Below are 14,515 nucleotides of genomic sequence, written 5' to 3'. Positions count from 1 at the left end.
GTTGGACCCCAAGGGTTCTGCTCAGCAGCGCCAAGCCTCGTCTAGAGCCAGGAACAAGCAGTGTGTCCCAGGGGTCAGGGACTGATCCTGTTTAATGTCTTTCTTAACTAATGGTCTGCATGCTGGGGCAGAGAGAATACTCAGCAAGTTGGCAAATGACACCAAAGTAGGAGTGGTACTTAGGCCATGGGTCTCATGCTGCCACAGTGGAGAAAAGGGCAGATTGTCAACCTGGATGAGGGAGGAGCAGAGCATCTGACTTCTGCAATGCCAGAGAGGAAGAAGAGGAATGCAGGAAGTTTCAAAAGTGTCCCTAGCAGAGACCAAGTTGCACAAAGGGAACCAACAGGCTACCCTATCCCTCTGAGTGCTGCCTCTAACAAGAAAGCCCTAAGAGAGAAATTGGAAAGAAACTTGGACAGCTCTGCCAGCTGGTTGCCTGCCCACAGTGAGGCTGTGGACATGAAGCTTTGAGCCCTAAGTGAGAAGTTTATACACTGAAATAGGGCTTTGGACCATAAAAAGGAGACTTTCAAGGCTAGAAGCAAGGCTTAGGGCTCTAAATGACGATGCTTTGGTCCCTAAAAGAGGACTCTGGACTATCCAGATGGAGATTTGGACACTCAAGGTGTGGCTCAGACCCTAAAAATGACTGCCTGGGCCCTAAAAATGCTGCTTTGGATCTTGAAAAGAAGGCTGGTTGTGTCTGGTATGGCTGATTTTGGACAGGTCTTAATTGTCACCAGTAACATTGTGCGAGGATGTCTCCACACATTTTCTGGTTAAGGGCTGTGGGAAAGTGACTGGGGGTAAAAAGACAATAGTACAGAAATTATAGGGGAAAATATGTTGCTACTCCCTGGATGGAACACAGTCAGCATACCCAACCTCCCCCCCACAATACAATCTAAGGGCGACTAAATGGAGGGTGGAGTTGAGTGAAGACACCACAGATCTGTCAAAACCTTTGCAGGGGAGGGAACTTGGTGGTACTTTCTAACTGATCAGCTGCACAGCAGCTGAAAACCAAGGGACATAAAAGAAGATGTCCTGCTGTTCAATCTGCAACTGTGGCAAAATCCCTCTCCTTGGACTGATGGGTGTCCCCATTTCAAGGTTATCTCAGGTACTGCACTGAGATACCTGTCCCCAAGGTACAACCACCCCTCACTAAGACGCATGACTAAAATCACTCAAGCTCCACCTAAGCTTAAAAAAACAGCATAAAAGTGAGTTAAAAACTGGGAGAATTTAGGGAAAACTCCATCGGAACTTGTGGGATCGGTCAACGGGCTGAACCTGTCTCTCTCCCTGTAGGGGCCCATTGGGTAAAGGAACCACACTCTGTGCATGCTGAATGATCTTCTCTAGCCATCTTATGTCAGGGATTAGAGGTTGTCTGTATAGTGCTTTGAATACATTTTTGCAGTCAGATAGTATCATCAGCAATCCTTGAAACTTAACCTGTCGCAATTTTATTAATAAAGAGTGTTATTCCATGAATTGTTGGTGTAAGTCTTTCAAGGGTTTTGACAAACATTAGGGTTCGGGAAAATCTTTCCTTTTCATGTGACAAGGGCCAGCCTCTACTTTGTTCTGCAAGAAACAAACCCTCCTGTCCAGTATGTTCCAGTTCACGGTGTAACTAGTTGCCTAATCAATAGTAATGTTGAGGATCTTCCAACTGATCAATTTTTATCTTCTTAATTTTTGTGATCTGATCCACCTTCTTGTTCCAGTAAGTCTGTAAGGCTTGATCATTGGCATGAGCTTTGACCCATCCTATGTGGATTGGTCGGGATTGAGCCTGTAACAATAACCACTTCCAATCTTCCTTCTGCCAAACCTCCTTTCCATTTACTTGTCAACCTCATGCTTTCCATTGACACAGCCACTGTGTGGCACCAGCTCAGATGCATAAGAATCAACATATTTTGTCTTTGTTTTCTCTTTTACTGCCAGCAATTCAGCTTTTAACTCTCCCACCTATGCCCTTCCCATTCCTTCTTCTACTACTTCAATTCCTGGCTGAGGCATCAGTAAAACACATCTTTTACTTCAGTCTGATGTAAATGCAGAGCATCAAGTACAGGAGTAGGCTTATATGGCTGTTGCAAAGCCAGCATATCTGGGATCACAGCTACCTGTAATTTGGTAGGTTCTCCCAGCCCTTCAGTTATATCCATGCAATCCGTGACTCTTGAGACATATGCACACCATCTGTGTACTGCTGGCCTTTGTGCAATCCCATCTGGTGGAGCACTGCCCTTCTTAACACCCGCTAACAGGTTAAAAGGGCCTTCGATTTGCACAGATTGGTACTGGTGAATTTTTTCTACTTCTTTAAGAGTTGGGTCAGAGATAATAATACCTTTTCCCAGTCCATGTATCTTTTTTCAGTATCTTTTGATGCTGTGGAACTGAACCCTAATGGTCATTTAGGTCCATGAGGGCTTTCCTGGAACATATTATAGCAAGTCCCATGTTCAGCAAAACCCCATTCAACTCTTATAGGATCACGGGGGTAAACTGGCTCAAGTGATTGATATATTTTTAACTTCTCTGTTAGCATGTGTAAAGCCTGTTCATGACTATCAAGCCACTCCCAGGTCTTTTTTTCCTCATAATGCATAGAACAGTTTTGCTATTATAGAAAATCCAGGAGCAGACAGGAGAATTGCATGGGGAGTGTGCCCTAAATACCTCTGTGCTCTAAATCCCTAATTAGTTCATTTATCCTTCTCTGGATGCAGGGGAAATAAGGACCTTTGATATTAGCCACAACAGAAATGGGTAAGACTGGAGCAATTTTTAATGCAGTGATTTTCATATTCTCTCCAAAAAATTTACTAATTGGAGTTTTTACAGGCCTGAATGATCAAACATTCTCATTGAACAATTGCCAAACTTTTCCTTTAAAGATATTGTATCCTAAAATATTTTCTTCATGGCCTGCAATTGCAAAGGTACATGAAATCATTCTTTTTCCCTAGGTGACCATAAACAGGAGGATTAGGGACTTTTAATAATGCCAGTTCTAATTTTTCTTCCAAGGCTTCTGCTTTTCCCTCAGCTTCTTGAAATTGTGGTTCTAATAAATCATTCTATACCTAAAAACTGAGCTTTGGAAATGAAAAGGAAGGTTTGAACCATGAAGTTAGGTTTTGTGCCCTCAAAGGATGCTTCATTACCACAAATTAGGGCTTGGCCTCTAAAAAGGGGTTTTTAGAGGCTTAAAATAAGCTTTGAGCCCACCAAATCTCAGGCTGAATCCTAAAGAGAAGGCTTTGGTCCCTAACAAAGGAAGCCCTGGACCCAACCTGTACAATTTGGATGTGTCCTGAACTGCAGGGTTTTGGGGTGCCCTGCCCCTGACCCACAGGCTCCAGGGCTTCCTCTGTTGGATTCTGAACCATCTCTTCACAGTGTAGTAGGATAACTCCTCCATTTTTGAGTGTCCAGATAAAAAGCCTCCAAAACATCATTTTTTTTGTCCCCCAAGTGTTGGCATTTTAAAATTTTTCCAACATGACAATGGATTTTAAACCTTGTTATTCTCCATTTTTATTACTAACCACCCCTTCTCCAGACTTTTACCAGCAGACCAAAGATTTGTGCCTCATCTGGTATCATTTGGACCAATCCCAAGATGAAACTATGGTGCTGAAGTACAGGAGTCGCCCTGACCTGGACCTGGCCTAGGCTGTGCTGCTTCACTCAGAAATTTAAGGTGGAGCTTTGAACCTCTATTCGGGACCCAGGCCAGAGCAGTTTTGTGAGATTTTGCCCCAGGATATGGGTCAGGGCCATGTTTTTGCCCTGTCATAGCAAAATAAGTATGGGGAAATATTTGGTGGAACCATTCTTCCCTGGCCATGTTCCTTCTCTCCCCTGGGGCTGCTGTACCCCAGCCCTCTGTGTCCCAAGTCCTTAAGAGGCCTCTGGCCCCTCTCTGTGTCCCTTTTGTGTTTCCCTCAGGCCCTTTTGGATGCCTCCATGCCCCTTTGGGGTATCCTTAATTTCCCTTTGGATGTCCCCAGGCCCCTTAGGGTGCCCCTCCAAGGCTCCTCCATGCCCATTTGGGTAGCCCCAGCTCCCTTTGGATACAGCACCCCTCCACCTTCCCCCGTGCCTCTCTAGTTGCCTCTCTGAGCCCCTCAGTCCCACTCGGTGTCCTGCGGGACTCCCTGGAGCTTCTCCCTCTCTTGTTCTCCCTCATCTGTAATGCCCCTGGAATCCCCCCCTGCTTCTCCCCCCATCCCAGAGGTGTTCTAGGCCCCTTAAGGGCCCCTGGCCAGCGCTGGCTCCGTGCCCGAGCCTGCTAACAGGCATCCCCAGCTGCTCCGCCATGGAGGAGACGTGAGTGCACCGGGGGCCCCGAGGTTCTCCCACTGCCGGCACCCCCTGAACCCGCTGTTCCCCCCAGGGTGCCCTCGGTGGAAGCCTACGAGGCGGCCATGGTGCTGAGTGGGGTGGGGGATGCACTGGGGTACCGAGGGAGCCGCTGGGAGTACTGCACCTCGGGCCCCCAGATCCACGCCGAGCTGGCTGAGCTGGGGGGGCTGGCGGCCATCACGCTCGAGCCGCCCGAGTGGCCCGTCAGTGATGACACCGTCCTGCACCTCGCCACCGCCGAGGGCCTGGCCACAGGTGGGGAGGGGCTCCATGGCACCCCACAGATAAAGGGGATGGATCCCTGGGATTGGGTCCCTATCGTACCACAGGGTAGCTAGAGTGTTCTGGGTGAGCGGGATGTCCTCATTATACCCCCTAGGAGGTGGGAGTTACCTTTTGGTTGGGTTGTATAGTGGGGTCTGGGGGGGTCCCCGTTGTAGCCCTGGGCTCTATGGGGCAGAAGTCCCCCACTGTATCCATGACCCAAACTGGAGGACTGCTGGGAGGGGTTTCTGGGGGGACCCTGGCCAGCCCTGGAGGGGGCTTGGAGGCATCCTAATTCCACTTTCTCCCTCACCTCCCCTTTTAGGATTTAGCCAGTGAGGCTTATGGGGGGTGTCCTCATTTCCTCGGGGAGAGTGGCAGGTGGGGAGTGTGTGTCTGTCTGTATCTGTGTGTTTTTCACCATTTATGTGCCCTTCCATACTGGGGGTTGGAAGGGGGAACATTTCCCCTTCCCACTTTAGAGACTTGGCAGGGTACCTCTTTCCCACCCAAATTGGAGCACTCAGGGGGATTCCCCATTTCTCCATGAAACTTGTCCTGATTCCCCTCCAATTCTGGGGGGTCCGTGAGTGGTGTCTCCTTTTCCCTCCAGTTTTGGTGGTCCATGAAGGGTGTTCTCCCCCCCGCCTCCAGTTTTGGGGCGATGTACGCTTTCCCCACTTGTTTTGGGGGGAGAGGTGCAGTGGGGGGTCTTCCCTTTCAGTTTTGGAGGGTGCATGGGGCTTCTCCCTTCCCTCCCTGCCAGTCTGGGTAACCCAGGATGGTCCTCACGCTCTCCCCCCAGGCCTGGAAGGGGAACCCCTCCTGCAGGAGCTGGCTCGCCGCTACGTGGCTGCCATGGGAGACATGGAGGGACGCAAGCCTGGACCCACCAGCATCCTGGGTGAGCGGGGCCTGAGGATCTGGGGAGAGGCAGGGGGATTAGGGGGCCTCACGCCCCCATGCTCCCCCAGGCACCTCACAGCTGCGGCCTGGGGAGCCCGAGGGCTATCGCATCCCCTTCAACCCCCGCGGCACCGGATGTGGGGCTGCCATGCGCAGCCTGGCCATCGGCCTCAGGTGGGGCTGGGAAATGGGGGGACAGGTGGGGATGGGGGACAGAGGTATCAGAGCTGGAGGGATGGGAACAGGTTATGTGGGGGGGGGTCAAAATGGGTGGATTGGGGATGGGGGGTTGTCAGGGCTGGAGGGATGTCGGGGAACAGGGACATGGGGAATGGGGGTGAGAGATGTTGGGGCTGGGGAAATGGGTGTGTCAGAGCTGAAGGGAAGGGGACATGAGGGGATGGGGGTGGGACAACAGGGACATGGGGATGTCAGAGGGAGAAGAATGGGGATACAGAGAGGGGTGGGGCTGCGGAGGACAAGGTCTGGAGTTTGGGGATATGGTGGTGCTGGAGCTGGGAGGTCAGGAACAGAGAACACGGGGACAGCAATAGGGAGAATGAGCACATCAGGGACAAGGACAGTGGGGACAAGGGTGGTGGGATGGGAACAATGCTGGGGATACAGGACCGGGGAGGGTGGGGACTTGTCTGATGCCAGCACAGGTATCCACATGCCTGGGAGCTGCCGACACTGATCCGGGTGAGCATCGAGAGCGGGCGCATGACCCACCACCACCCCACTGGTGGGTGCCAGCCTGAGGGAGGCAGGGCAGGAGGAGACACAGGAACACCCCTGAAGCCCCTGTCCCCATAGGGTACCTCGGGGCACTGGCAGTGGCCCTCTTTGGGGCTCTGGGGGCTCGAGGGGAGCCCCCAGAGCGCTGGGGGGCTGAGCTGCTGAGGGTCCTGCCCCTGGCATGGGACTACGTGGAGGGCACCGGTGTGGCTGTGGAGGACAATGCTGCTGCCTGGCCCTTCTTTGGGGAGGCCTGGCACCGGTGAGGAGGCACTGGGAGTTTCCTGGGGAGACACTGGGAGCACAAGGTTGGACTGGGGAGGATACTGGGAGGGGTTCAGGGGGCCACTGGTGTCACTGGTGTCCTCTAGGCTCTCTCCCAGTCCTGGCAGCGCGTCGCACTGGAGTTACTGCTGATCCTGGTATTCAGTCTGTCCACAGGGCTGGCACTGCCCATCCTGTGCCTGCTGCACCTGTGTCCCGCCAATGGTGCCCTCGTCAAGGACACTGACCTGTGTGTCCCTAGGGTTCCTGGGGTTATGGGCTTTCCTGGCATTACTGCTGTCCCCGCTGTGTCCAGTAGCACAGTGCCGCCCAAGTGTACCAATAGTCCCCAGTGTCCTCACAGGTTCCTGAGGTTACAGGGGCTGCTTGGGAGCCATAGCCTAGTGACCCCTAGTGTCACTGGTTACCCCCTTGTCTGGTGACACCAATGTCCCCACTGACACCAGTGTACCTGATGACTCCCCATGTCTTCAGTGTCGTCCCTGCTGCCACCAATATCCCCAGTGACCTCAGTATCCCCATGTCCCTGCAGGTATCTGGACTCCCGTGGGCTTCTGGAGGGTCGTGGCCCAGCCCAGGTGCCATCCCTCCTGTCCCCAGCCGAGCGGGACACAGCGTACCTAGGCTGGGCGCTGGAGGGGTGGCCAGGGCGCAGTGGCCATGACGCACCCATGGTGGCCCTGGAAGCCCTGCTGGCAGCCGGCGGCAGCTGGGAAGACCTGTGTGGCAGGGGAGTGTTGCATGGCGGGGACAACGATTCGACGGGGACCATTGCTGCTGGGTGCTGGGGGCTGCGGGGGGGACTGACATGCATCCCCCCGGGGCTGCACTGCCACCTGGAGTACCGTGAGCGGCTGCTCAATGCTGCCCACCAACTCCATGTGCTGGCCTGGGGGAGACGATGAGCCTGGCCTGTGTCCCTGGTATCACCTGCTGTTCCCCTCCAAAGCAAGCCCTGGTGGGTCGCCAGGGCACAGCAAAGACTAGCATGGAGCCTTTGCCTGGGAGGGTCTCTGGGCTTTAGGAGGCCTGGGAAGGCCCCTAGGAGAGCCCTGGGTGAAGCAGGGCCCTTCAAGGGGTGCTGGGGTCTCAGGCAAGCCCCAGGAAAACCACCATAGCTGTGTCCAGGTGGCCTTTTACCCCTCCCCAGTTTGGGACCCCCGGACCCTCCCAACGAGCCTCAGTTATCCCCACAGTAAAAGCCATGTCCTCCCAAGTCACTCTGAGTCTGGGTGCGTGCCTGGCATCTCTTGTCCTGCCTCTGCCAGGGTTGAGACCGTACCTGGGTTGGACCCTCTGCAGCCAAACCTGCTCCCGGCTGAGCATCTCCCTGCAGCCCCTCCAAGAGGCTCCCGGCCATGGGGCATCTCCAAGGCCTGTTCCTGGGCTGGCTTGCAGACAACCTGTCTCTCCTGTACTGGTAGCCCAGGGCTGGGACCCAGTGCTCAAAGGGTGGGCTCACCACTACTGAGGAAGGAGCACACAATCCCGCTGCCACCTGCCTCCAAGTGCCACCCAGGAGAGTGATGCTTTATCCTTTGCATCCTGTTGCTCATGGTCACCTTAGTGGGCCCCGGGGTCCTTCAAAGCAAAAGGAATGAGCCTCCAGGGGGATGGTTCCCCAGGGTTAACAAGCCTGAGGGGGTTGGGCCTGAGATGTGAGGGCCAACAGGGTAAAGCACATCTGGTGGGCCCAGGGTTAATCATCCCAAGGATGATGGGATCAAGGACAAATGGACCCGAAGGTAAAAAACAACTGGCTGGTTGCCCCCACCCCAAAGGTGATGGCCCCCAGGATTAATCCCCCCCAAGTGTGATAGGCCTCAGGGTTTACCACCTTGAGGGTGATAGATCTGTGCTTCCAAAGTAAGGAAAATAGCATCACTTTTAAATCACTAAAACCTACACTTGGGAGACCAAATAGTCAATTTAAGATACAAACCCACAATTTCATACTACAAAACCACATTTAGACATCACAAGATTTATGCTTTTAAAGTTCAAAGACTCATTTAGAAGGTCCACAGCATCATTTTGAAGGCCTCAGATTTGACCGGAAGGTTCAGTGCCTCATTTGTAGAGTCCAAAGGCTCATATTTGGCCCCAAACCAATTGGATATGTTCCAAATCCTCCCTCTCAGAGGGAGAGAATTCAGTCTGCAATTTAGCTGGCTCAAAGCTGCCTTTTAAGGCTCCACAGAGGCATTTCCTCATGCACTTACAAGTAAAGTAGGTCCTGAGCTACTCTAGTGAGGGTCAGAGTGTTCATCTTTCCTTCTCTGTAATGGTGCAGGTGTCCCCTGTGTCACACTGGGAAGCAGGTCAAGCCCAACAGTCCAGCTGCTGTCCTACCTTCCAACTGGGACATGTGAGATAGCGAGCAGCAGGTTTTAAGGGCTGCAGTTGGCTGGCTCCATCCAACAACAGCTCTTCCTGCATGAGGTGGGACAATCTGGCATCCTCATCTGCCTGGAGAAGTGGGGAGTCCCCATGGCCCTGGAGCAGGGCCTGCAGTTCCTCTTGCCTTCCTCAGAAAGCAAGAAACCACCCCAAAAGGTCCCACCGAGGGCCAAACAGGGTTTGTGCAAGGATGGTGGCATCTCTAGTATGTGGTATTGTACCACTGGGCTGATCCCAGTTGCTGGAGACCCCTGGATGCCCTCAAACTACCTCTGCTCTGACTCCAGCACTGCTTTTTCAGTAGGAGAAGAGGAAGGAGAGAACTTGGCATCTCCTCTCCCAGGGCTCATGTTGCCACCAAGGGTCCCCAGAGTGCCATCACAAGTGCTCATAATGCCATCAGTGTCACCGAGTGCATGGACAGACGCCCAGACACAGTCCTGCCTCAGAAGGGCTGCTGGGATTCCCAAAGGCAGTTTAAGAGTGTGCTGCGCTCCCCTCCCCCATTTCTTGTGAGGGCCAACCCCCTGGAATGTTCAGGGGGGATCTGAAGTCTTGGGGCTGCCCCTCCAACCATTTCAGGAGGATATTTTGCAATTTGGGGGCATACTCCCAAATACTGGAGTGCCTGGGGCCTCCCGAGGCCTCCCTCCCCGCTCCCAGTCTGGTTAACAAAAACTGGTTCAAGCTTCAGCTTCTCCCCAACTTGTCTGTGCCCCCCATAGGTAGCGCAGTCTCTCCGGCCCAGCCTCACGGGCCCTCCTTTCGCAGGGCGGCAACGGACCGGACCCGGCGGCCTCAGGGGGAGGGGGCGGGGCCTGCCGGACGTCACGGTCGAAGGGCTGCACAGGCAGGCGTCGCTCCTCCTCTTCTCCAGGAATGACTGACAGCCGCAATAACCAACGGCGCCGCGGAGGCGGGAGGCGGGCTCCGCCTGACAGCCAATGGCAGCGAGAGGCTGGCGGGCAGCCAAGCGGCTAACGGCACTAAGGTGACAGACGGCACGAGCAGTCAATGGCGAGGCGGAGGCGGGCGCGGCCGGCCAATGGCGCGGGGCGAGGGAGGCGGGGCTGCGGCCGAGAAGCGGCGGATCTCGGTGAGCGCTGGGCCGGTGAGCTGCGGGTCTGCGCGCCGGGCCCAGACCCTCCTGCGGTGCCGGCGCTGACACCGACGGGGCTCCCGCTGTCTGACGCCTGAGCATACGCCCGGGCCACCCCCGCCCCGCTGCGCCCAGAACAGAACATCTGTTCCCCTTCCTCGGTACAGGCCCCCGAAGCCCTGGCTCCCCCCTGCTCCCCAGGCAGCAGCCCCAGGCCCAGGGCTCTCCCCGCGCCCCTCTGTACTCTCTCCAGCCCTTCAAACTGCTTCCCACAGCCCCCCCAGCAGAGCCCTAACCTCCAAATGCCCTGAGGTTCTCTGTGGTCCCCTCCCTTGATGCTGTGGCCTCGACGCCTTTTTCCCCCGTCTGTGCCCCCGCCATCACTCCCACTCCGCTCCCTCCCTGAACCCACCACCCCAGAATCCACCCCAGTTCGCCTGGCTCAAGCCCTCCAGTCTGGATCCCCTTTCCCGAGGGTGCCCTCCCCGTCTTCTAGGGGTGCCTCCCCTACTCCTGGGGTGCCCCTGTCTCCCCATGGTGCCTTCTCCCCACAGACCCCCCTGCGCAATGGCAGAGCCGCGGTACCTGCAGGCCGATTGCAGTTTTCGGCCCGGGACACACACGGTGCGGGTGACCCTGGCTCGCACTGTGCTGCGGGTGGAGGTGGAGGCTCATGGCACCGCTGATCTGTGGAGGGGCGAGTTCGATGCCGCTTGTGAGTGCCGGGGCGGACCTGGGGGAGGACTGAGGGAACCCCCCACGACTGCCACTCACTGAAGTACTCCTCGCAGTCATCGAGGACATGACCCGCAAAACTGGGAATTTCAAGCAGTTCGGCATTTTCTGCAGCATGCTGGAGTCAGCACTGATACAGGTGTGGCAGCGCCGCTCCTCTACATAGCGTTCTGGGGGGAGATGTGGTGGGGTATGTTTCCCACCGAGCCTCCCCCACTTTTCAAACCCTCTGCAGAGCAGCGAGTCCGTCAGCCTGGAGCTCCTCACCTACACCGATCTAGAGACCCTGCGTAGCTGGAAAGTGGGGGCAATCGCCCGGCCTCCCCCTTCCTCCTCTTCCCCCCTGAGTACTAGGCGCTACCTTATCCTCGTCTACTCTGTGGAGTTTGATAGGTGACAAGGAACACTGGGTAGGGGGCACGGAGGAGTGACACCATCCTCACCCCCTCCACGTGCTCCTCCCCAGGATCCACTACCCGCTGCCACTGCCTTACGCTGGGCGGCAGGACCTTGCCACACTGGTGCAGGAGTTGCGGGAGGAGCTGGCACAGCTTCGGGCACGACGCCTGGAGGAGATCCAGCACCTGCGGGACGCGTGAGTGGGGCTGGCAGCACTCAGAAGGGTTTGGGAGGGGTCAGTACAAGGAAGGAGTGCCCAGACCACCCCCTGCCATCCTCCTCAGGCTGCGACGCGCAGTGGAGGAGAAGCGGGTAGCAGAGGCCCGGCATCAGCGTGAGCACCGTCAGCTGGCTGCCCAGGTGGGCTGGGAGGGGATGGGGGGCTGCGTGTTGGGGACTGCTGGCAGCGGGAAGGGGTTCTGCCAGATGCACAGTGAACCTTTTTCCCCACCTTGCAGCTGGCCGAGGCAAAGGCATCAGAGCAGAGGCTGCAGCTGCGGGTGAAGAGCCTGACAGCCGAACTGGCCTCCTGCAGGAGGGGGTAAGGCTGGGGTGGGTGGTACAGGGGGTCTCATAACCATGGGGTGTCCCCCCCTCATGGCACTGGTCCTCTTGGCAGCCGCCGGACATCTGCCAGCACGGCCCCCTGCCCCCAGAAGCAACGCTCAGCATCCCTGGAGAGCCACAGGAGCAGCCTGGGCCGCCCCTCTCTGCGATCCCCATCACCTGCAGGTGTGGGACACTTGGAGGGACACACATAGGGGTGGAGACAGGACATGACTCACTGCCTCCTCACCCTGACCCCCTCCTCCTCCTCACCCCCCACCAGGTTCCCGCCTGCCACGCTTCGACCCCACTGCCTTCGTCAGGGCCCAGCAGCGACGGCAGAAGGAGGCTGAGCTCAGAAAGTAAGTGGTGACAGTGAACTTTTCACCATCCCAATGTCCCATTCCTCCCCAGCACTTGGGGGATCCCTGCCCCCCGTCACCATCTCTGTTGGGTGCAGCCAGCGGAACAGAGCAGCTTTTGGCAGCACCAGTCCAGTGAGGAGCCATGGGCGCAGCTCGTCGGGTGAGTGGGGAGCATGAAGAGGGCTAAGGAGCACCCACTCACTCGGTGCTGGAGCTCCTTTCTCAACTTCACCCCTTACCTCCATTTCTCCCTGCAGCCACAAGCTTCCGGAGCTGGTGCTCGGCAGCGAGCTCTGGCAGCAAAGGCAGTGAGCGCCCCAAGGCTATGCCCCACAGGTAACACTGGCGTGGGGCAGGATGCTTGGTCCTCCCTCCTGGCACCTCTTAAACCCCCTTATCTTGGGCAGTGACAGGAGGGTGACCCGTACCGAGAGACCCCTGAGCACCTCGTCCTGCAATGGCCTCTGTATGGTGAGTGGCTGCCCCTTTGGGGTCCCCCCACCCATTTGGGGCCCCCCTCTACATCCTAAAGCAGGGTGAGCATGACGAGTGGGGGAACACCCACCAGTGACCGCCAGTCTGTCCCGCAGGCACCTCGCCTGGCTGCCAGCCACAAGCTGCCCACACGCAGCGCTACTGGCAAGCGCCCTGGTAAAGGTGAGGCCCCATCCAAGTCCCTGGATATTCGGGGTGCCCCCCAACCCAATTCAGGCCCTCATTAATCCATTTTACCTGCACTGGCCTCCCCAGAGAACCACTCTGAAGAACCCTCGGCTGAGCTGGCTGAGATTGATGCCCGGCTGTGGGCACTGCAAGAGTACATGAACAGCCTGGACACCTGCATGTAACTCCCCCCATGGACCCTCCAGCCCCTCTGGGAACCCTCCCCCTCCCTGTGTCGTGGAGTTGACGGTGGTGTGGGGCAAGCGTTCCCCCAAATAAACCCTTGTCTGGCCCTAGGGCATGTTCTTCTTGGGGTAGGGTGGGGCTTCTGTCCCCCCTCTTGCAGTCCTCTTGTTCTCACTGTCCCCTCAATATCCTGCTGCTGGGGACATGGCAAGAGGGACACAATGTGTGTGTCAGGGGGCAGGCACTGGGACATCACCAGAGGGTGATAGGGGACATGGGAGATACAGGCCCCAGGTCACCAGTCCTGTCTTCTGGGCTACCAGTGAACTCAAAGGTTACTGCAATATGACACCAGGACCCACGTCGCCCTACCTGCCCCCTGTCCCCTGTGTGTCCCTGTGCCCCCTTCTGCAATGCTGCTGTCCCCATGGCACAAGCTCTCTGCTGTGGCTCTGACACCACCATGGCTTTATTCAGTTCCATGTCACACCAAATGGTGAGGTCAGCAGTGACTGGAGGCAGTGTGAGGCTGCAGTTCAGGGATGGTAGCAGCTGGCCAGGCCAGTACTGATCATGTCACCAGAGTGTAGAGGTCCTGGGATGGCAGGGTGGTGGCCTCTGTGCCAAAGCCACTGTTTGGTGTCACTGTGACTATGCTGGTGATGCCACTGTGGTGAGATCTTCAAGGTCAGTGTGAGGTGCTGCACCGTCGGTGCAGAATACTGGGGCGATGATGCTGACAAGCATGACCCAAGCACTGGTGACACCTTGAGGACAGCAGTGGTGCCGGCAGCTGCTCGTGGATGTCTGGCAGGCGTTGGTGCCGCCGTGGGTGACAGCCACAGTGGGGACGGTGAACGTGGTGCCTCGTGCTGGTGCCAATCAGAGCTGCACGCGGATGTCGGGCAGGAGGCGACAGGCCGTGACGATGTCGATGGTGTCGGCCACAGCGCGCAGGTCGCGGCGGGCCAGGCGCAGGCAGTGAGCGGCGGCGGCGGCAGCCACCTGCGCCCGGCCCAGGGCCCCCTCCAGCCCCCCCAGGCTTCGGGCAGCACTGCCGTAGCTCTGCCGCAGGGCGCTGCCCACCGCCCCGCGAAGCCGCCCCGTCCCCTCCCGCAGCCGCTGCTGCAGCAGCGAGGGGCTCCCCCGGCCGCTCCCCCAAACCGCCGCCGGCTCCTCCGCCAGCACTGGGGACGTCTTCGGTCCCTGCTCCTCCTCCTCCTCCTCTTCTTCCGTCTCGGAGGCTTCGCCCGGCACCTTCAGCCCGGCCCCGGGGGCTACCTCCGCCGCCCCCACCAGCAGCTCCTGCTCCGAGTCACTCTCGGAGGCTTCGCCCGGCACCACCGTGGGGGGGCGGGGGGCGGCCATGGCCTGAGGGGCACGGGGGGATCAGGCGGTACCTCCGAAGGGGGGGGGGCGCTCCGGCCTTGGCCTGGGGAGTCCCTCCCCCACTCCTCCCCGAGTGCTCAGACCCCTGTAGACTCCCACGGCCCACTTAGTGATCCCAAATCGCCACATCCAGGACACCTCCTCC

The 14,515-nt window shown here is 57.2% G+C and overlaps 3 protein-coding genes across 9 annotated transcripts; 2 read left to right on the top strand and 1 right to left on the bottom strand.

Annotated features, from left to right (window-relative positions):
• The first annotated feature begins 4,002 nt into the window (after nt 1–4,002).
• LOC126642158 (ADP-ribosylhydrolase ARH1-like) lies at nt 4,003–7,808 on the top strand. 3 transcript variants are annotated; one of them, XM_050319556.1, is made up of 7 exons: nt 4,003–4,359; nt 4,427–4,650; nt 5,465–5,563; nt 5,634–5,739; nt 6,231–6,310; nt 6,382–6,565; nt 7,121–7,808. In XM_050319556.1, the coding sequence occupies exons 1-7, from the start codon at nt 4,349–4,351 to the stop codon at nt 7,491–7,493; spliced, it is 1,077 nt and encodes a 358-aa protein (XP_050175513.1). In that variant the 5' UTR covers nt 4,003–4,348; the 3' UTR covers nt 7,494–7,808. The 3 variants fall into 3 exon arrangements, with proteins under 3 accessions (XP_050175513.1, XP_050175514.1, XP_050175515.1); XM_050319558.1 differs by lacking the exons at nt 4,003–4,359; nt 4,427–4,650 and adding an exon at nt 4,978–5,040; XM_050319557.1 differs by lacking the exons at nt 5,634–5,739; nt 6,231–6,310.
• A 39-nt stretch (nt 7,809–7,847) lies between these two features.
• Nucleotides 7,848–13,091, top strand: CCDC61 (coiled-coil domain containing 61). Of its 5 annotated transcripts, none has more exons than XM_050319553.1 (15): nt 7,848–9,030; nt 9,760–9,979; nt 10,642–10,802; nt 10,879–10,961; nt 11,058–11,206; nt 11,289–11,417; nt 11,506–11,581; nt 11,680–11,762; nt 11,841–11,953; nt 12,051–12,129; nt 12,228–12,292; nt 12,390–12,468; nt 12,540–12,603; nt 12,723–12,789; nt 12,883–13,091. In XM_050319553.1, exons 2-15 carry the CDS (start codon nt 9,933–9,935, stop codon nt 12,978–12,980), a joined length of 1,293 nt encoding a protein of 430 aa, XP_050175510.1. In that variant the 5' UTR covers nt 7,848–9,030; nt 9,760–9,932; the 3' UTR covers nt 12,981–13,091. The 5 variants fall into 5 exon arrangements, with proteins under 5 accessions (XP_050175510.1, XP_050175508.1, XP_050175507.1 ...); XM_050319551.1 differs by having other exon boundaries at nt 7,879–9,030; nt 9,866–9,979; nt 11,058–11,215; XM_050319550.1 differs by having other exon boundaries at nt 7,879–9,030; nt 11,058–11,215.
• A 337-nt stretch (nt 13,092–13,428) lies between these two features.
• On the bottom strand, nt 13,429–14,349 carry BLOC1S3 (biogenesis of lysosomal organelles complex 1 subunit 3). The gene has a single exon (XM_050319570.1). The coding sequence runs from the start codon at nt 14,347–14,349 to the stop codon at nt 13,864–13,866; it is 486 nt and encodes a 161-aa protein (XP_050175527.1). The 3' UTR covers nt 13,429–13,863.
• Between the last annotated feature and the right edge of the window lie 166 nt (nt 14,350–14,515).

The sequence above is a fragment of the Myiozetetes cayanensis genome, unplaced genomic scaffold, assembly GCF_022539395.1.
Source record: "Myiozetetes cayanensis isolate MyiCay16 unplaced genomic scaffold, myiCay2020 scf22, whole genome shotgun sequence".
NCBI lineage: Eukaryota > Metazoa > Chordata > Aves > Passeriformes > Tyrannidae > Myiozetetes > Myiozetetes cayanensis.
This window is presented reverse-complemented; position numbering and strand designations above follow the sequence as displayed.